At 39.7% G+C, this 20826-nt stretch overlaps 2 protein-coding genes across 5 annotated transcripts; both read left to right on the plus strand.

Annotated features, from left to right (window-relative positions):
- The first annotated feature begins 311 nt into the window (after positions 1-311).
- Positions 312-2057, plus strand: tmem256 (transmembrane protein 256). Its single transcript, XM_027178268.2, has 4 exons — positions 312-460; positions 648-685; positions 1268-1348; positions 1475-2057. Exons 1-4 carry the CDS (start codon positions 379-381, stop codon positions 1616-1618), a joined length of 345 nt encoding a protein of 114 aa, XP_027034069.2. The 5' UTR covers positions 312-378; the 3' UTR covers positions 1619-2057.
- Positions 2058-6904: 4847 nt separating this feature from the next.
- Positions 6905-20550, plus strand: tmem102 (transmembrane protein 102). 4 transcript variants are annotated; one of them, XR_007138076.1, is made up of 4 exons: positions 7727-7793; positions 8216-8427; positions 17179-19111; positions 19244-20550. XR_007138076.1 is itself a non-coding variant. In XM_047801484.1 (3 exons), the coding sequence occupies exons 2-3, from the start codon at positions 8226-8228 to the stop codon at positions 18537-18539; spliced, it is 1563 nt and encodes a 520-aa protein (XP_047657440.1). In that variant the 5' UTR covers positions 6905-7076; positions 8216-8225; the 3' UTR covers positions 18540-20550. The 4 variants fall into 4 exon arrangements, 3 of the variants coding, with proteins under 3 accessions (XP_047657440.1, XP_047657442.1, XP_027034114.2); XM_047801484.1 differs by lacking the exon at positions 7727-7793 and adding an exon at positions 6905-7076 and having other exon boundaries at positions 17179-20550; XM_047801486.1 differs by lacking the exon at positions 7727-7793 and adding an exon at positions 7118-7290 and having other exon boundaries at positions 17179-20550.
- The last annotated feature ends 276 nt before the right edge of the window (positions 20551-20826 follow it).

Raw genomic sequence — 20826 nt, forward strand, 5'->3', positions numbered from 1 at the left:
ATAAAAAACAACAATAATAATAATAATAATAATAATAATAATAAAAAAACAACAACAATAATAATAATAATAATAATAATAATAATAATAATAAAGGTTTTACACAAACTTTTTTTTCAAAATGACAAAAATGGAGTTATGTCTTATAGTTACTTATGTCTAAAATATTTTTTAGTAAAACGATTACATTTGTAAATAAAGTATTAATCTCGTTAATAATTAATAAGCTAAAAGCTTTTTTGGTGAGTATTGACGTGCTGTCACGTGACCACAGCCCGTGCCCTGATTCGCCATTGTGGCTCAGTACGGAAGTAGCTGCAGGAAGTTTTGTCGCTTGTGAAAGTCACGTGTTTGTGCTGTTGTGCGTGTTACAGAAACATGAGCGCGTCGTTAACAGTGCAGAGGTTAGCTGCCCTGAGCGGGGCTCTGGCGGTCACAGCTGGCGCTTATGGAGCTCATGGTGAGCTAAACATGTTGGGGTTTTTGTCTGAATAACTAACTTCAGCTAAGGAGTGAACTTTCTACAAAAAAAAACAAACAAACAAAAAAAAAACAACTATTAATACTGCGGTTTATAATGTAACAATATCTAACTGTGGCTATAATGAATCATTCTGTATATTAAAATCCTATAATTTCTATTGTAGGGTTCAGGCTGAGTAACAGGGATGAGTACCAGAGAGAGGTGTGTGTCATTGTATGCATTATCTGTTTATTCTGTGTGTGTGTGTGTGTGTGTGTGTGTGTGTGTGTGTGTGTGTATATATATAGATGTATATATTCATAATTACATTCTTCTTGTACAGCTATATCTGTCATACTGTATCGTACTTATATAAAAACCACACTATATATATACCCTTATTCAGTTATATGTACATATTACTACACCTTTTTAAATTCTGTATAACCTCATACCCTTATTTATTACACTGTCACTTGTAAATAAGCTATCTATGCACTTCTGGTTAGATGCTAACTGCATTGGCTCTGTACATGTACCTTGCCCAATGACAATAAAGTTGAATCTAATCCAATCTAATTATTATACTACAGTGCTGTAGAAATCTCACATCATTGGTGTTGATTACTTTTCTATAACTGCATTTCTACCATAACACTATTTTAGTTAGTACAATAATATGACCTGACATTACATGCACTTGTTCCAGTACCTTGTTGTATGTATAGTACAGACTGGACTCGTCGACAGGGACTCTTGCATAGAAGGTGAAAAATATTTTTTAAATAAATCTGTTTTCCTCAGCTCTACAGCACGGCCAATACCTATCATTTCTACCACAGTTTGGCTCTTTTGGGAGCCTCTCGATGCAGGAAACCTGCTCTGGTAAGCGCAAATGCACCTCAAATTACATACAGCTGTTTTATAGACATCTACACATAACAGCATGTTTACAGAAGAACATATGAGAGACTTTTGTCCCCAATTGTAATGTTGCCTTTCTGTTTGTAGGCTGGAGCAATTCTCCTGACAGGCATGGGCTGCTTCTGTGGTCCTCTATACCACCAGGCTTTAACGGGTGATCCCTCCTTTGGCAAGCTGGCACCTGTTGGGGGCGTACTTTTCATTGTTGGCTGGCTTGCTATGGCACTCTGAGCTTTGATCTCTGGGTGGTTGGCAATTACTTTCTAACAGAGCGTTTAATTTAATTGTAAAGAGCTGGAGATATGGTGTGGTGGGTGGAGTTGTTTAATCAATTAATGAAGATAATGATAAAGCTTTAGGATCATACTTTCCTGTTTACAGAAAAAAGAATACATATCCAGAACTTTGCCACACAATCAGCACTAGCATTTTTGCCTTTATTCCTTAATCATAAATGGCCAATGAGATGACAACCAGGGCACAGAGCACCAGGTGACCACCAGGGCATAGAATCTTTAAAATGAAGACTATTGCTACCTGCTTGTTCATTTCCCTATAATGTATTAGCTTATGCATGTCATCCTGATTTTAGAAATGTTTCATTTATGCATTTGAATCACCGATGGATTGAATCCAGGCAAAAAATAAAAAAATATATATTTGAACAAAAGCTTGTAATGTGAGTCTAGTCCAGGTGTGTGTATTTTTAAATTGTGATTTAGCACCTTTCTTTCTCAGGCAGAAAAATGAATCTGTCTGAGAAAGTGATTGCCAGATTGACCTTCTGATATTGTGCCGGAGAAGGCTTGGTGAATAAGCTTCACAGGTCAGCTTTGAGATGTCTCAATAACCCTTTGGGGATTGAGCTTGCGAGTAAAATGGCACAAAGCTGTCTATTATTGTCAGTGCTTGTTTCAAAGCGGCCAGAGTTCCAGCATCTCTATATTTAAATGAAGAGAGAAATCTATAGAAGCACTAAATCCTGGATCCCTGACTTTATGCCGAGCACCGGGTTTGGGGACCTTTTAGAAAATTGGTTAATAAATCTCCAGCTCAGAAAGCAAGGCTTTCTCATAAGCATGAAACAGGGGTGGGAGGGGGTTGGTGGGGCTCATATAGACACTGCATGCCCCAATAAACCCTGATAGTCTCTCATAAAACCCTCATTAATTGGGACTATTAACGCCACTGCACAAATCGAGGTCAAGCAATCAAAGCCAATTGAGTCCGCACTGCATCAGGCTTGTGGGAGAGCGCACACTTCCCAGCACAAATAGGACATCTATCTTGAAAATAAGGGTCTCAGCTGATCTAACTACATTTTATAATGATTTTAAATGTCACTGTCACATTTAATTGGGCCTAATTTGAAGTTGAGGTCCCCTGAGGATCTCAGTGTTCGAGCAGGGTTATAGAAATTGTACATGGAGGCTGTTTTGATAAGTCTTTTTTTGTTTTTCTTTGCATTTTTTCTTTTTGCCCTGACATTTTGCGAGTGCAGGAATTGTTCTGCCTACTCATTACCCGAGTCAGATCAGCATCTCCTTTTTAAAATCCATAAGGGCATAGCATGCCTCTCTGCTCTGGGAGAACTGCTGTGCTCTTATGGACCATAAAGTGTCTCTTCTTTCTTTTCTGTCTTTCTTCAGCTGATTGGGAAGGTTTGCACTGTTTTACATGCCTGGGATTTTGCCATGGGCTTGCGGTCACACTGTTGTTTGGTTTTTTGGGCCATCTCTGTGTGCTGAGGCTCAGAGCTGAGCCACAGAAGTGTGGGTAATTAAAGTGGTGGCTAAGTTGCTTTTAGCTGAACCACAGTCCGGCATGGTAGGCAGGGCTGCAGGGTAGATATCCCTAATTGCATTTCACCAGTCCCTCTATTATCTGCTCTGTCCCATTCACATACCCATAGACACACATTTCTTTAAGGGAATAATCTTTAACTCTGTATCTGTACTGCATGTGTAATTACCACAATCAAGGATTTCAGCACGTTTCTCTTTATTGAGATAAGAAAAGAAAACCTATTTACTCAAATTGAGTCAGGAAGTCTAAGGGTCAGTTGTTAATATCTTTTGCAAACATTTATGCCAAACATTTTTGTAGAACCCTTTTAACGTTCATTCATTCATACATAAGTAAACTGAAGTAAATATTCAGCTTGGATTTTCTCTTTAAGTTTGATGGAGAGTTCTGAAATTGTCACCTCATGTCTCTCTGACATAATTCCAGTAGTACATCTGCTCTTAACTTCCCCGATCCGTCTGCTCTAAAGGTGACCATATCCTCTAGTGGGCTTTTATGGCTTGCAGTAAACCGTTCTCAAAGTAAATGCCATATGAACCTGAGATTTAGAGTTTCTAGCTCATCGAATCTGTTATTAAATCCCCACTTTATGGTCTGGTGAAATAGTGGCTGTATCTCGATATGCACATTACAGAGACTGTGTAAAAGTTACGATGACATGTAGGGTTAAAATCAACAAAGCTTACTTGAACTGTTTTACCCTTGGCTACCTCTACGTCATATTTGGAGAATTAAAACCCAGCAAGATTTTGTGGGGGGAAAACAAATGAAACTGCCAGATCGACTTTTTCTTGACTTCATATGCTAATCCAATTCAAAGTGCTTTACTTAACTAAAAGACTTGAACTCACATTAGTTCTTAAAAGATGTGCAAGCAGAATGTTCTTAAAAACATGGGGGGAAGACAAATGTTATAGGTCTATACACACACACACGCACGCGCACACACTTTTTTCCAGTCTGATGTTATATTGAGTCTAATGTATATGAATGTTTTTGTACCCAGGCCTCTACAGACTTGTCTACTGGAAAATAAAATTCATTCGTCCGCCTCTTTATTATATTGAAGGATGTGAGAGTGCTGTGAGGTAGGCAGTGTGTTGCAGCTTTGAGGAACTCTCTTTGGCTCTCCCACCACAGAACCAATTATCAGCCCTGCCAGTCTCTCAGATGCCACTTCAAAAGGGTGGCATTTCAAGGTGACACTGCAGTGAATGGGGTTAGGAGATGGGATGCTGCACCCAGCAGTACTTCTGAAGATTTCTTTTGATCACATTTTATTTCATGCTAAAAAAAAAAAAAAGCGAGGACGAAATTGGGAGTGGAAGAATTTAAAAGCAGTCTGTGGATTTGCCTGTAAGTGCCTCTGGTGGCTGAAATGGTATTCACGTTCATTTACACTATTGAATGTAAGTCGCACATGAATGACTTGTAAGAAGCTATAGTGGATCATTTAGGCCAAGGATTCTCGATATCATATTTTCGATGTACATATTTTCAACGATGTTGAAGTCAGTGGTCTGTCAGGGTTGTTCCCAATGTTGGATTTTAAAGTCTACTTTGGATTATTGTCCAGCTTTCTTTTTAGCTTTGGTTTCTAGATTGACTGACTATGTTAGATCTCCTTCAGTTCTTCTATTTACCCCAGTAATTAGATTAGATTCGATTCAACTTTATTGTCATTACACATGTACAAGTACAAGGCAACAAAATGCAGCTTAGGTCTAACCAGAGTGCAATAGCAGTAAGTGCAGGATATACAGTGTTTACAAGAGTTAAATAAGTTAAATAAAGTGGTAATATGGAAGTAATTTACAGATGTGTGTACTGTGAAAATAATATACAGGTGGCTGTAACTGTAAACTGAAATTTACATGAGAATATGTGCTGTAACAAAATACATGGCTATTACTATAAACAATAATTACAGATGTGTATGTACTATAAATATAATATACAGACGAATATATATGTACTATGAATATAATGTACAGATGAATATATATGTGCTATAAACAAAATATATTGTTATTACTATAAACAGAAATATGCAAGTGTGCAAATGAGCATAGTTTTGTGTAACAGTCCTGTGCAATATCGTTAGTGCAATAACAACATTAGTGCAATAACGAATTTCGGGGTGTGAGAAATGAGCAAATGTACAAGTGATTATACATTTTTGTGTTTTCTCCAAACATAGCTTTGACTGTAACCAGTGAGTTCCATAATTACTTCATTTATATATTGTGCTCTCTATACAGTATCAGATGTCCGTATTCTGCAGGTTTCTTTCTGTTGACTCTTCCATGCACATGATTGTGCAAGCACCGCTACACAGCTATACACTTTTGATTAACCCTGCATGTAATCAAAACCTGCATGTATACACTTTTGATTAACCCTGTATGTATATCCTGATATTGAGTCTTGTACATTTAGTGTTGAGAACTGAAAGTGTGTCCAAACTTTTGCACATACCATAATTACTATACATTTTCTATTTTACTTAAATCAACAAAATCTCTAATTTTGGCCAAGAGTGTCCAAACTTTTGCATACAATTAAGTTATTCTATTATTAGATTAGATTAAGTTTCAATGTCAAGAATGTCAACTTTGAATCTAAACACAAACTAAGCGCTGTTAATTATATAGATATTATGGATCTAGATTTTAATACACTCTACTTAATTTGGGTTCAGTGAGATACAAAGCAACAAAAAAATATGATGGTACGTATTTGCCTGCTGAACAGTTGAATAAAATCGCACTTGAATATTGTTTATAAAGGAGGGGTGAGAGAATAAGCTCTAATGAAAATCAGCACTCTGGGGTCATGGTTCTCTGTCAGGAAAGAGTGCGATGGATGTGTTTGCTTTGCAGATGTATACCAATCAATCTACTTCACTGTCCTGACCTGTGGTCGTCATCTGTGGTGGGTAGTTATCAAAAGACTAAGGTACAATGTCGTTACTCTGCAGGGTTTCTGGATTTCCTCTTTGTGAAAAAGTGAAGAATCCAAGAGAGACTTGGCGTTCATCTGCTGCTCCTTTAAATCGAGAAGAGCCAGTAGAGGAGATTTGGGCTTCTTGAGGATATGCTATAGCCAGCACTCTTTAGTGAGTTATTAGGCATGTTCCTTTGTATGGAGAGCGGTGCAGTTGGCTTAGGAACTTCTGGGAATCTTTCAGGAAGAGCTGGAATCTTTAAAGGTGGATGTAGAAGTCTGGACTTAGCTTCAGCACGAGTGAGTGAGTTAGTGAGAGAGAGAGAGAGAGAGAGAGAGAGAGAGAGAGAGAGAGAGAGAGAGAGAATGTAAGTATGAGTGAGTGAGAGTGTGATTGAGTTAATTATTGTTTATATATTTGTATTTACTTAGCCATCTCTGCCACATTAGACAGAGCATTGTAGGATTTCACGAGTGTTCTGGAAAATTCTCCTTGTTGTAATGAATGCAAATTATTAGATGTAATGAATGCAATGTAATGATTGAAGATGAAGTTAACTGTTACATAAGTGATCTCATACTGTCTATATTGTATCACATCTGTATTATCTTGTCTTGTATAGTATAATGCTATTTATATCTGTACTTTTGAGAGTCACCAACAGCTGAAACTAAACTCATCGTGTGGCAACATTAACACACTTGGCCATTAAACCTGGTTCTGTTTTCTGTGCGCGTGCTAATGTGGTTAAAACACTACAATCCCAGGATCCTCTGGGGCGGCCGGGATTTCCGGGTTCGGTGTTGCCGTGTGAAGGCGTGTGCCGAGCCGAGGAGACTAGTTGGAAATGACGGGAGCTGAAACCGGATTCCTGATCACGTACCTAAACAAAACCAACGGGACATAAGGCACAGAGCTTGGACACTGCGATTTAGGGTGTGTTTTTGTTTAAGTAAGCTCGGCATGAACTATTTAAAGTGATTATCTCGCTAAATTCGAGCACTTGGTCCCACCTGCTCTGACTAGCGTGCCAGCTAATGCTGGACCAAAGCTGTGGAATTTCTTCTGTTCTGTTTTTTACCGACGAGACTTTTAGCTACTAATGAAACGTGCAGATATTCTCCAGTCGACAGCTCAGCTTTATAACCCGGTTTGTTCTGGTCATTCAGACAGCAGTTCTACATCACAGACACAGAGAGCTAGCTTCCTGAAGTGATAAACAATTCTGTAGTATTTGGCAAGTTAGCTGGACATTAGCCGGCTAATTAGTTAGCCACTGTGCTAAGTAGACCGCTCACTGGGTAGTGAAATAATAATAATAATATTAATAATAATAATTATTATTTTAAAAATGCCATATACACAAGCACAGTCTGCATCAGTATCGTTTATTGGAAGCCGTTATTAACAGTAGTCTGTGTGTTAATTACCGTTGAACCCTACAGAACGCTAACAGACACAGGATTAGTCTAATCCGTATACTACTGTACTAATTAGTATGTGGACATAATACACAAGGAGCTTTGTTACCGTGACGACCGGACGATTCTCACGTACTACGTAGTACGCTAGTATGCGTGCTGCGTCATATTAGCGTCGTTGCTAAGATGCAATTCTATACACTTAGTTCAAGACTTGGAAGGAGAAGTTTATGTGAGAGAAAAAAACTTTTTAAAAATAAAATAAATATAGATTATAGATAATTACAGGGAAAAAATATATATATTATTTGTTTATATTATATATACATATTAAATAGATTATCAAACCACGTTTTTTTTTTTTTGCACAAAAACACTTTTCCTGTGAGCAAGAAAACAGATCATACACAAGATGAAAGTCTATTTTAATGTGGAAAGGGAATCCTAGGGTTCTCTCTCTAATCGCTATGCTTATACTACTGTATTAATGATCATATAATTGTACATTATACTGATATGTCACTATACTGACATTGAGTATGATCTTAACTATTAACATCATAAAGCTCATATTTTTGGCTGGAATGGAAATGTCAAGATGTCCTTTGTTGTGAGTGTGCTAAGGAACCCAGCATGCTTTTTGTGTTCTCTCAGGTTGGGCTCGATGGAGGTGATCAGGAGCGCAGTGACTCCACGTGCACCGGCGCCAGTGAAGCGCGTGTCCGAGGTGGACTTCCGCTCAGGCACGGCGCTTGAGCAGCTGGCCTCGCACGTGCAGGAGCTTGTGCAGCTTGAGCAAGGCGAGTTTGGGGACCAGACTGCACTCGAGGTGCACACAGCCAAAGACTTCATCTTCAACATGCTTGGTGAGAAGAAATTGATTTTTTTTAAAGTAATAAATAAAATGGTGAGAGAGATTTATATTTGGTACTTGTGTAAGGATTAAAACACTTCGGGTCAGACTGTTCTAGAAGGATCATCAACAATACAGTGTTTTGATTGATTAGTTGGGAATAGTTTCCAATAACAGCACCTCCCCAAGAGTGTTATTCCTGTTATACCTTAATATTCTGCGCTTGCTGTTTTCCGTGTAATAATAATGTGTACGTTTTATCCATTTATAGTTGCATTTAATGTGTAACTATAACTTCATTACAATTATAACTCTTAATATAAGTCTGTGTCATTTATGACATATTAATGATGACTTTTTTAATGTATTTGTTTATATATTGTGATACAGCAGTATCAATCTCTTTCTGTAATATTTCATTAAAAAACATACAGACAGAATTACCAGCCTTCACACATCACCTGATATTTGATGACATAACCCATTATGCACAGACACAGAAATGATTGCTGTAATTGGCTTGGGCATTGAATGGCCAATAAAAACCTAATGGATCCTAATGAAACATAAAGTCTATCCATACATTATTTCTTGCTCAAATATCTTTTTTATGTTCGAAAATATATGTTCTAACCATATTTTTACCATTAGGCTTAAAAATGGATGACAAATATGAGGCCAAAATAGTTATAGTAAGCAAGTTTATATTTTTTTTTTAAGTGATGTGTATTTTCCAAACATGTATCATGAATTGTGTGTGTGGTGGTCTGGGAAAAAGCCATCAGATGTTGCACCTTGTCTTAGTTTTCAGCCCACAGAGAATTCCATTTATGGTATTTGACAGATGCCCTTATCAAGAGCAACTTACATTTTATACATTTTTTTATTCATATAACTGCTGGTTAGGGCCTTGTTCAAGGGACCAGCAGTGGACGCTTTGTGGACCTGGGATTTAAACTCATGACATTTCGATCAGTGGTACATGAAAGGCATACAGAGATCATACAGTGTAAGGAGGAGTTTAACAAACACGGCATTAAATGCAGTCAGAGCTAAAGATGGCTAAAATATTGCTAGTTAAGTGTGGTTGTGACTCACTACAAACATCATAAAATGGACACAAGTCCAATCGGTTCAGTTTGTGATCAGATATCGACTGTCAAAATGTCCACAATGAATTGGTAACATCATTACCCTCGCAGTCCATGGGGATTTGCAGAATGAAATCAAATAAATGTTTTAACACCATTGATGTAATGGAGATACAAATGATTTCATTAAAAAAAATCTATAAAAGCTATTATAAATGTTTAACCAGTATGAAGGAAAGAAACTCTGGCAGCCACACTGCTGCTCTTAGATAAAAAAAAAAAAAACCCTCACCAAGATAAACAGACAGCCCTACACCAGGGACTAAGCTAACAGCAGAGGAAGGTGGAAATGTCACTTCAGTGATATGGCTTTGGTACGAGTTTAAGACAGATGAACAAGTAAAATGTAAAACATAATGCTGCACTCCACTTGCCGTCTAAGTGGGAAATTTAATTCACCTCACAGATAAAGAAATATGGACACCTCTGTGATCGTTTTTTTGTTCGCAGTAATATTGCTAAAAACGTAGTGGCCATTTATTCTGATTAGAGATGTATAGATGCATTGTTTACGAACTGTTTCTAAATTGAGAAAACAAAAAACTAAAATGTTCATAAATCCTTTTTTTTTCTTTCTTTTTGATACGGACATTTTGGTCAAAGACAAGCTATTTTCCTGGTTGCTGATCTACAGTGACCAAAACAGCAAGTGCTAACAATTAGAAACATCCTCCATCACGTGAAAAGTTTAAAACTCCTCTCATCTCTGAAACCCTGGTAACAGAATGATCTCCTATGTTTCACACAGTCTTAATTACGACTTGAGGCCTCATTCATTCGCAGCTTCCTGCAGAATTCCAGGGGCATTTGAAGGTGACTTTTACCACAGGTGATGAAGCAGAATGTACTGAGGACAATGCTGATAATAAATTGAGAACCTATTTCTTGTTGTTTTATCTACGTTTACTATCTTAAATCTTTGGCATGAGGTCCTTTTCCAGTTTCTTCAAAACTGACTGTGGACTCAATGTTGGAATGGACTTCCGAGCTAAATCCAGACTGCAGAATCCATCAGTACCTTCAAAAACAGCTAAAGACCCACCTCTTTCATGAACGCTTAACTAAGCTCCACCCACAAAGAAACACACCTAAATAAATAAGTAAAATCTCTGTGCACTTTTCTCATTTAGCACACTGTTGGTTGTCCCTGCATTGTCCTCTGTTGGATACATCGCTTTTGTTGTTTTTAAGCATTATTAAGTTTTATCTGGATAAAAGCGTCTGCTAAACTAATAGATGGAAACGCAAAAATGTAACAGCAAAGTCGTTGTAGTCGAGTCGTGAAAGTAGAGTTAGCAGATCATCCTTCACTGAAACTAAAACAAACTGTAAATGTGGTTCTTTCCATTCTTTAAACTTTTTTTGTAGGTTAAAATGTCATATTTGTCAAAATGGGAGCGTTTTCCCTGACTGCCTCATACACACACACACACACACACACACACACACATACCCTGTGTTTAATGAACACACTTCACTACCAGTGTCTCAGGTTTAAAAGTCTAAATAGTGACATATAGGTTTTGTCACTGATGATATTGTGACATACATTAGTGTTCTCTTGGTTAAGGTGATCTCCTGTGACCAATAGGTGGCACTGCTCTGCTCTCATCCTCTTTCTTTCTCTCTGATAGCACTACTAGTTCTCTCTCTCTCTCTATCTCTCTCTCTCTCTCTCGCTATCTCTTACTTTATAAAGTCATTCTCACTCCTGAATATTCGCTTTTTCTCATTATCCCGCCCACGCACATGGGGTGACTGTCATCCTTCCTGCCTTCCCTCCTCACTGTGACAATAAGATGAGATACGTGCTGAAGCTCTTTATAGTTCTGTTCCATCTGAAAAGATCAAAACCACACATAATGTTGTCAAACACTGGATTAGTTCACTGACAGCTTCTCTTCATCTGGCTCAGCCCCATCTCTCTCTCTCTCTCTCTCTCTCTCTCTCTCTCTCTCTCTTTCTCAGCTATCTCTCTCTCTCTGTCTCTCTCTTTCTCAGCCATCTCTCTCTCTCTCTCTCTCTCTCTCTCTCTCTCTCTCTCTCTTTATCAGCCCTCCCCCCCTCTCTTTCTCAGCAATCTCTCTCTCCCAGCCCTCTTTCTCTCTCTCTCTCTCTCTCTCTCTCTCTCTCTCTCTCTCTCTCTCTCTATCTCTCTCTCTCTCTCTCTCTTTATCAGCCCTCTCCCCCCTCTCTTTCTCAGCAATCTCTCTTTCTCAGCCCCCCCCCCTCTCTCTCTCTCTCCCCCCCTCTCTCTTTCTCAGCAATCTCTCTCTCTCAGCCCTCTTTCTCTCTCTCTCTCTCTCTCTCTCTCTCTCTCTCTCTCTCTCTCTCTCTCTCTCTCTCTTTATCAGCCCTCTCCCCCCTCTCTTTCTCAGCAATCTCTCTTTCTCAGCCCCCCCCTCTCTCTCTCTCTTAGTCCTCTCCCCCCTCTCTCTTTCTCAGCAATCTCTCTCTCTCAGCCCTCTTTCTCTCTCTCTCTCTCTCTCTCTCTCTCTCTCTCTCTCTCTCTTAGCCATCTCTTTCTCTCTCTCTCTCTTTCTCAGCAATCTCTCTCTATCTCTCTCTCAGCCATCTCTCTCTCTCTCTCTCTCTCTCTCTCTCTCTCTCTCTCTCTCTGTGACATTTTCTCTTTGTCCTGTCTGTCTCATTGTCGCCTCCAGTTTTCCTACATAATCCGTCTTATGTTTTCCGTTCTCCGCCTGCTGGAGAGATTTATTTATCTCCTGTATGCCGAGTGTTTCTTTTTATCCACCCCACCCCCGAGGGTGCAAACAGATTTCCATTTTTGTTGTTGTTGTTGTTGTTTTGTTCCACTCATATCACTATAGATTATTTGTTCAGCATTTGTGCCCTCCCATGCTCCAGTCGATCAGTGTCTGGAAACTAAGTGAAGATCTTACTCGAGGCTGCATCTTTCTACTCCATACTGACTCCTCGTTGGGTTGGCTGCTGTTTAATGATTCAAAATTTGTTTTAATATCGAACAGATCAAACAGGCTTCGGTGCTGTTTCTAGGCTGATGGGTGCAATTACTTTATAGACCCGTACATGCTTGCGGTCAAAACTAGATAAAGTTTTTGGTCCAGATTTTCTTTGAAAGAGACGCATTAAAGTTTATATAGTCTTTCTATAGTCTGTGTAATATTCTATAGTCTCTCATCCTGAATTTATTCAGATGATGAAAGGCAGCAAAAACATTTGCATTCCAGCCCAATAGCGTTATCCGCCAGCACGCTCTACCTCACAGCAACTTCCCTTACAGACATTAACATAATCTCACTATGTTTATCTGTGAAATAAAGTCAAGCACTCGGCTCTTTTCTCCCAGAAGGACTCATTATACTGTAGCAGCATGATAACACTATTAGCCTCAGTGACTAAGGGAGGGCTCAAAAAGCAGCAAAGCAGCTGGACTTCTGTCCTCGCAGGTTATTAGGTAAAAAAAATCAATAAATAACCACAAGGACAACTAACTAAGGGATCTGCTTCATGTTTGGTCACCGGAGTCAAGTAATGATGCTGAATGTTTTGACAAGATCTCATCCTGCCCCAGCAGCACGGCATTAGAGACGTATCTCACCGTCTGAGAGCACATAGTAAAATATTCTCTTTTCTCTGTAGAACAACACAACAGCATGTCGATGCCTGGATTCAAATTCCAAGCACATTGCCGTTGTCATCCGAGCTACTGAAAAAAAATAACCGGCTTCGCTGTAACAGGTTATTTCCGAGATCATATTCTGAGAATTCAAATGTTAGTGTAAAGGGGGGAAAAAACAAAAAACAAAGCAGTCGTGAGAGCCGCCGACCTCGTTGGCACCATCTTGTTCCAGAGAAACGACAACAGCGGCTTTAAATATGGTTTAAAAATTGTTTATTCAGATGTGAATGAAAATGGTTGGTTTTGTTCAGCCATCTGTGTAACAATAACATGTAAGTCAGAGCAACACTAGATAATTAGCTTAAGAGCTGTTCAATCTTTAACAGCCTATAATTACACACAGATTTTCTTTACTGTGCAAATGTTTATTCTAGGGCTTCCCCCCTGCCTTTTTTTTTTCTTTTAAACTCTTCCATAAAATCACAATCTTTTATTCAGTGTTGCAACTCCTGGCGAAACACTAGCTTTGACTACCGATTGGTGTTTCCAGTTGGGCATCCAGATATAATCATGTTTCACAATCTTGTTTCATAATCAACCATAATTGTTTCTTACTGCAGAACAGAATTGTAGAACGTGATGTGTGTGTGTGTGTGTGTGTGTGTGTGTGTGTGTGTGTGTGGTGGAAGTCTCGGGAATCAAGTTCTCGCTTTGTGTGTGTGTGTGTGTGTGTGTGTGTGTGTGTGTGTGTGTGTTTTGCACGATTGCAGTGTTATGAAACACAAGTCCTAAAACAAGGTCTAAATTTCTCGGTTAGCTCCTAAAACAAAGTTCAATAGAAAACAAGCGCTTCTGTCTTTATTCACCAGTTTCCTGTAGCATTGAAGAACACGGTAAGATACAATAATTAATAAGAAATCCAGTGGAGAAACGGTTCGTGTGTTCAGTGTGAGCAGGATGAACAGATGAGGAGGTGAAAGCGTCGGACAGACTAAAGCCAGACATGTATTCAAACATACACCAAAGTTAATCCACTTTCTAGGTAATTTAGGAAACTGTTAGCCACGGTTATACAATTCATGTTTTTTCCAGCTGAGGATCACGTATAGATGCGCACGTCTGTCAGGGGGGATTTTTGTGTTGGAGAATATTGTAAAATAATTTATTGCAACTTCTTTAATTAATTTTTTAATGAGTAATTATAATACTAATTATAATTATTATTGTCACTGTTGTTGTTGCCATTTTATTTTATGCACTGGAGTGGGCGAGTGAGTCACCGGGCCGAGTTCACACTCCTGAGCATGTGTCATGTGTGTAATTAGGATCAGACAGTACCAGAAAGTGTGATTACAGAGTAACACATCGGAGTCCATAATTGTGCTTACTGCTGTGGTGCTTTGTGGTGAGTAATACTGTGCATGACATTCTGATTCTTTCCTCTCATAACTCAGCCTTGACCTGAAACAGCTGAGCAATGAGTGACTGAAAGACTAAATGTGCATCAAATGGCAGCTCCGGTTTTGGTTCTGGACAAAAAAAAACTCTTCGCTGTGGTCTGTTTATTGTGGTTTATTGACACACACGTGTTAACCTGCATATCTCATAAGGAGTTAAATGCATTTCCTCATCTCCTTGTTTAATTAGGTTAGATAAATCAAGTTTTAGAGATGGAGTAGTCACGGAGCTGAGATAACTGATTTTACGTCTCATAGGGGACACATTTGCATAATTACATTGGCGCATATGCATATTATGCCATGATGGACATAATTTGGTGCTGACAGGCTGTGCGCTTAGATCTGACGCTAAAGACTGTAAAAAGACCTATTCTAACTATACAGTACTTCCACTCCATTACAGAAAGCTCACTAATCCTCAGCTAATTTAAACTCTACCTTTGGATACGAGGAAGGAAAGACGACAGGGCACGCTGTTACAGATAAATAATCAGTGATGGGTTAGTGCGATGCAGCGTCATGTAAAGCTGAGTTACAATCCTGTTATAAAAAAGCAGCATATTTATAAGGTTATATAAAATTATGGAACATCTGTGAGAGAGATCGGTTCCTGTTATCATTATAAACTAATGATACGAATATAAATACCGTCAGGAATATAAATACCGTCAGCGTTTATAGAGATAATTGATCAATTCGCTCCTCACCTATCAAAGGGAAAATAAAATCAACCGTGCTGTTGTATGAAATGTTTTCTACAAAAGTTTTAGTGTAGAAGATGATCCCCTCTATTCCTCTATGAATCATCAGCCAGCTTCAGCGTCACTGCGTATATAATGTGTAAGTGAAACAGGGCATAAGACTAACTGTGACATTTGAAGGAAAAAGGTGTCAATGCCAAGAGTTGTTAAGTTAATTTACAGTCTGCACAAATCCAACACCCACTTCCTCCATGCTTGGTAGATTTTTAGTGGAACAAAGAGGCAAAACGACTAGTTTGTGTGTATAAAGCTATTACACCGAGATGAGTTTTTTACTCATCAGCTCTCCATTTTCTGCTCACCGCATCTCACTCACAAGATAAACTGAACGTACTTGAACGAGGGCCTTGTTACAGCACTACCCTCTGCCCTTCTGCAAGGCCTGGTTTCCCTTGACTATTTATTTCCTTTCTCCTCCTATTATCCTTTTATCTTGCATGAGAATACGCTGTCTATGTTTTTCAGGCCGAGGGATGGGTCCCATGCGCATTTCAACAACATAATCATATCATCTGTGTATGTGATAAATATGCCATGTTAAATATACCGTACCTTTTATTTATACTACAACGTTGTTGAATACTCAAATCTTCTTAGTTAAAAGGTGTTGATTAATTTTCAGTAACTGCACTTATGCCAATGGTGCTGGCTATAATTCAAATCACGGGTTTATTTCATTGTGGCCATTTTTAATAGGTTATTGTTACTATAGTAACAGTTTATTTTTTACGAAAGAACAACGGGAAAAACTGCCATCTGTGTGGGTTTATTTATTTATTTTTTTAAGTAAACTCAAGAACTACATTTTCACAGACATCCCACAACATTAATTGTAACTAATAATGTCTAAAACGTATGACGTCATTCATTAGTAAATAAAAAGAATAATTGTTGGAAAATTGCTGCGGTATAAGAGCAATAGAGCAATCAACTCCACCTCAGGCCATCAGGATGTTTTCATTTGCCCATAAGTTACTGATCTATAAAGTATTAATTTATACTTATTTTTATTCAATATTCTGTGAGTATAAAGCAAGAAGGGAAGGTTAGACTTTCTCATCTTTAAACATATTACATGCTGTTTAGTTTGTTGCCTGGACTTGTGGTTCAGCTGATATTTCCGCAGAGTGCACACAGACACGGTGACTAGCCAGGAGAAATGAATATAACCTTACGATATTGCATCTAAAGTATCTGCTTATTTCACGGTGCAGTGATCAAATAAAAAGAAAAGGACTTTTTTTTTCTATTTCCATGCTACTGTGTACTTCACAGCATGTTTGCTCTCACACGCTTTACCACTCTTTTTTTCCATTTTCCTTTTTCAGCTCCCTCTTTTCACACTTATTCACACATGCAGGAAAAGTTTTACACCCACGCCTTCATCACTACGTGGAACAAGGTTCACACGCTGATTTAGTTTGCACATAATTAAATGAGTGAAATTATATTAGAAGATGCTGGATGGATTTCAGTGTCTCTCACGTGTACTGTATATCTATTGTGTCCTGTTAACACGGGAAGTCTCTGGGGCTTTTGTAAGAATTCAATATGACTTTATCTTTTCCAAAGGCTGGCAAAATTCTGAAAACCATACTGTTCAGTGAAATTTTGCCTTGGGTTGTGAAAGGCTGACATTTAAAGCATAAAGTCCAAGGCAATTGGATTCATACCCTAGTGATAATGTCATTGAACATGCTGTACCATGCTTCATTCAAAGGCAGAGTTCTTTTTCTCCCAATGTGTAATAAATGCATTTTCTGACTCACTTCATGTATCTTCTCTCAGGCCTGGTCCAGAAGGTGGACAAGAGGCTCCCAGTCGCAAATGAATACCTGCTCTTGTCCGGTGGTGCCAGAGAGGGTGTTCTTGATCTGAACCCAGAGGAGCTAGGTGACTATGTCAGAGGTGTGGACTTTGACCTGGACTTCACGCTTCTGGTGCCTGCCCTCAAACTGCACGACCGCAATCAACCTGTAACTCTAGACATGCGCCAGTCTCCGCCGTGCCACTCCTGGCTCAGCTTACGGCTTTGCGACCCAGGCATGCTAGCCCGATGGGGTATCTGCTGCGAAGACGAACCTAACATCCAGCACCAGGAAGATGGTGAAGAGGAAGAAGGTGGTTCCATATTGGGCTCAATTCCTTCCCTCCATTCTCCACAGTCCTTGGATGGATGTTACTTCTCACCCCTGCTGGTCACAGAATGGTTCTGGAACGTAGTTGGCACAGCAGTGGAGGAGCTAAAGCGGCACCCTCAGAGAGGGATTCCAGTTCCGGATCGCGTGGAACGCAATGGACCTTTGACGACGCTGATCCTCAAAGCAGGCACCAGCCGTGTCCTCTATGATCTCTTACCCGTTGTGTCGTTTCGAGGCTGGCCAGCTGTAGCACAAAGCTGGCTCACTACCAATCACTTCTGGGATGGAAAAATCACTGAGGAGGAGGCAATCAGTGGGTTTTATCTCCTGCCTTGCTGCTCCCCAACAGCTGTCTCCGCTTCCAGACCAGACCGTGAGTGGAGACTGGCCTTTTCTCGGAGTGAGGTCCAGTTGAAGAAGTGTGTGCCTTTTCCTATGGCCGCAGCCTTCCAGGCAGCCAAAGCTGTTGTGTCCAGACTGTTGGCACGTCCCCGTACTGGTCTTAGCCTTTACCACTTGCGCACCCTACTCTTCTGGGCTTGTGATCGCTTACCTGCGGCCTACTTGAGCTGTTCAGAGCAAGAGACACCAGCCCGTCTGTTCCTGGGTCTCCTGGATGACCTGGCACACTGTGTGCTGGGTAAAAACTGCCCCAACTATTTCCTCCCTCAGTACAACATGTTGGAACATCTTACTGACAATGCAGCTCTGCTGGTTGCCCGGAAACTAGCACACTTGCGCTCGGATCCAGCTGAACATTTGCGTGCGGCACTGGAGCAAGCTCGGCAGGCATGCCAGTTGAAACGAGAAGCTGCTGGAACGAGTAACGGGCATGGGGCTTCATCGCCAAGCTTGGGCCCTTCCAAAGCCACCTCCCCGCAAGATGATCGTCTAGCCCAGAGACTGCAGCAGCTGGTTACTGAAAACCCTGGCAAGTCTATTTCGGTCTTCCTCAACCCAGACGACGTGACAAGACCACACTTTCGCATTGATGATAAGTTCTACTGAATTGGAGGAGCCCCAGCAAGAGCACCATACACTGCCTGAGGAATAAATAACGCCCCTCCTTCTTCCTTTATCCACTGAAGTAAAGCTAATACTCAAAGTTAAGAGCACACCCACACACACACTCCTTCACTGTGCATTGTGCTGTACTGTAATAAAGCCCTCACATGCAGGCTGGGCATAATCAGTGATCTATTTTGGCCAACGCTACAGTCTGCAAGCCAGCTCTGCGAAATATGATTAAGCTGCTACTAGAGAGACCATCTGTCCCAAATCAAGTCTGCTGTCAGCTACATGGCTGTTGCTACCGAAAGAAAAGAAAAAAAGTGTCACCAAACGGAGGAAGGCCCATGAGCGGCTGTTTTGGGATCTTGTATGCCATTCGATGAGAGGCCTTGAAGCTGTATTGCTCAGTGAAATCTTAATCCTGCAATCTGTATTGGATTATATTATCTTGCACAGCCTGAAACACTAGTTCAGTTAAGGGATTTAACTCCCGCTACATAATGCTGACGATTTTTTTTCTTTCTGTTATATACTGGTAAGCAGGAAGGCGGGCAGTGATCCAATCCAAGGTATATTTCAAATCACTGGATGTTGAATGTTTTTATTGCAAAGAAATATGATGGACTTTAACACTGAATATGATTCTTTTTTTTCTTCACTCCTCTACTTTTATCTCTTAATCATCTCGTTCTCTTTCTCAGGTACTTTTTGTTGCGAAGATGAAGGCATTTCCAGTGTGTATGGTATTGCCTCTGTGCCTCCTACTATTTTATGTGTCTCAAATGACAGACAACAGTTTAAAGGCAGCCTTAGGCCCGCAAGCCACGATGGCTAGGTGATCAGAGAGAGGAAGAGATAAAGGTCTAGTGAGTCTCCAGTGCATTACTTTAAGTCAGCCTGTCTTACACAAGACTAGACTGAACCCCCTAACTGCACTAAAGCTATATTTAGGAAAAGCCACGGGCCTGAAGCTTGTCAAAACTTTAGTTTTCTTACAACAGCATCAGGAATCGGTGCATTTTTGACACACTTTTGTTTACTTGCATTCAATCAACTACAGAGCAAAATTCTGCTAGTGGCACAAATAAAGAAGTTCTGATTTGACTACTCCGAAGAAGAAATGACAATACGTCTGCCTGTCAAAAGATCATTTATTAATATTGGTAAAGTGTCCTATAATTGTGTATGATGATTTTTGGTTTAGCTTTTGACACTGATTTGCTGATTTGCTCTCAGCTTGGTGCTTGATTATACTGTATTCTCTACAATATAGATGTATGTATCGTAAATTTCACGCCCATATTTTTTGTTGCTACCAAAAACGTTGTGCGTGTGTGAGAAAGCTCATAGATACAGAAGCTCCTGTTAATGTGTTTTGAATTACCCTGTTGTATCCGTTTAGTTTCATCAGCTAAGCTAATTATGATAATAGCGAGAGAGGGTGATAATAGTACACATGTGATGCAAAAGATCTGCAGACAAATTGGCAAACGCCTGCGTACGTGGTATCGGGTAAGATCTTTCTTCACAGATGTGCCGTGGTTGCTTTGGGATGGATGACTGAATGGAGGGATGAATGTAGTTAGAAAGCCAGCAGCAGTCTCCTCTGGCAGATTAGCCAGAAGTGATGGAGCACCTGGGAGTTCAGACAGCTGCTTCTCTCTCCCTCTTCCCCTCCCTCCATGTCTTACTCATCCTCATTTCTCTCTTTTATCCATCTCTCTCCATCATAGAAATAAACATGGCACAATTTTTCTTTCATTTTGAGATTGACACATCCCAAAATGTATCTCGAGAGCAGGAGTCACGCTCTTGAACGATGTGTACTAAAAAAAAAACAAAAAAAAAAAAAAACAGGCTTGTCATGATTATGCCTTCTTTTCTGAATAGCTGTAAATTGCTTGTAAGTGTCATAGATTTGGTAGGTTGATGTCATGCACTTGAGAGATTTGATACTACTGAATAGACTGAAAGCACACAACTGTCATATACAGTGAAACTTAAAAGAGAAAAAAAGCCAAAGGATGAGTTTAGATCACGCTCGGATACTGCAGAATGTAACGGAGGTGTAACGTATTGCTAAAACAGGCTCTTTAAATAGGCTTGAATCGTCTACACTATTTATATAAGTGTTTATAACATTTCAGACCGTTAATGTATGTGTTTTCTTCAAGTCAGATCACTGTACCGTACAATGCCTAATCTCGTATGAACAATCGTCCTATGCAATTTTGCTGTATGTGTTGGGAGCGTATCTGTTTTAGTGAAATATGAGCCCTTGCCC

This window comes from Tachysurus fulvidraco, chromosome 1 (genome assembly GCF_022655615.1).
Source record: "Tachysurus fulvidraco isolate hzauxx_2018 chromosome 1, HZAU_PFXX_2.0, whole genome shotgun sequence".
Lineage (NCBI taxonomy): Eukaryota > Metazoa > Chordata > Actinopteri > Siluriformes > Bagridae > Tachysurus > Tachysurus fulvidraco.

What these genes read in the sequence shown, in the direction of transcription:
- tmem256 (XM_027178268.2), top strand. Translation starts at nt 379, where the DNA reads ATGAGCGCGTCGTTAACAGTGCAGAGGTTAGCTGCCCTGAGCGGGGCT. An exon ending in GGGATGAGTACCAGAGAGAG is followed by an intron (nt 686 to 1,267) that starts GTGTGTGTCATT and finishes TGTTTTCCTCAG; the next exon opens with CTCTACAGCACGGCCAATAC. An exon ending in GATGCAGGAAACCTGCTCTG is followed by an intron (nt 1,349 to 1,474) that starts GTAAGCGCAAAT and finishes TTCTGTTTGTAG; the next exon opens with GCTGGAGCAATTCTCCTGAC.
- tmem102 (XM_027178313.2), top strand. An exon ending in CTTCATCTTCAACATGCTTG is followed by an intron (nt 8,428 to 17,178) that starts GTGAGAAGAAAT and finishes ATCTTCTCTCAG; the next exon opens with GCCTGGTCCAGAAGGTGGAC.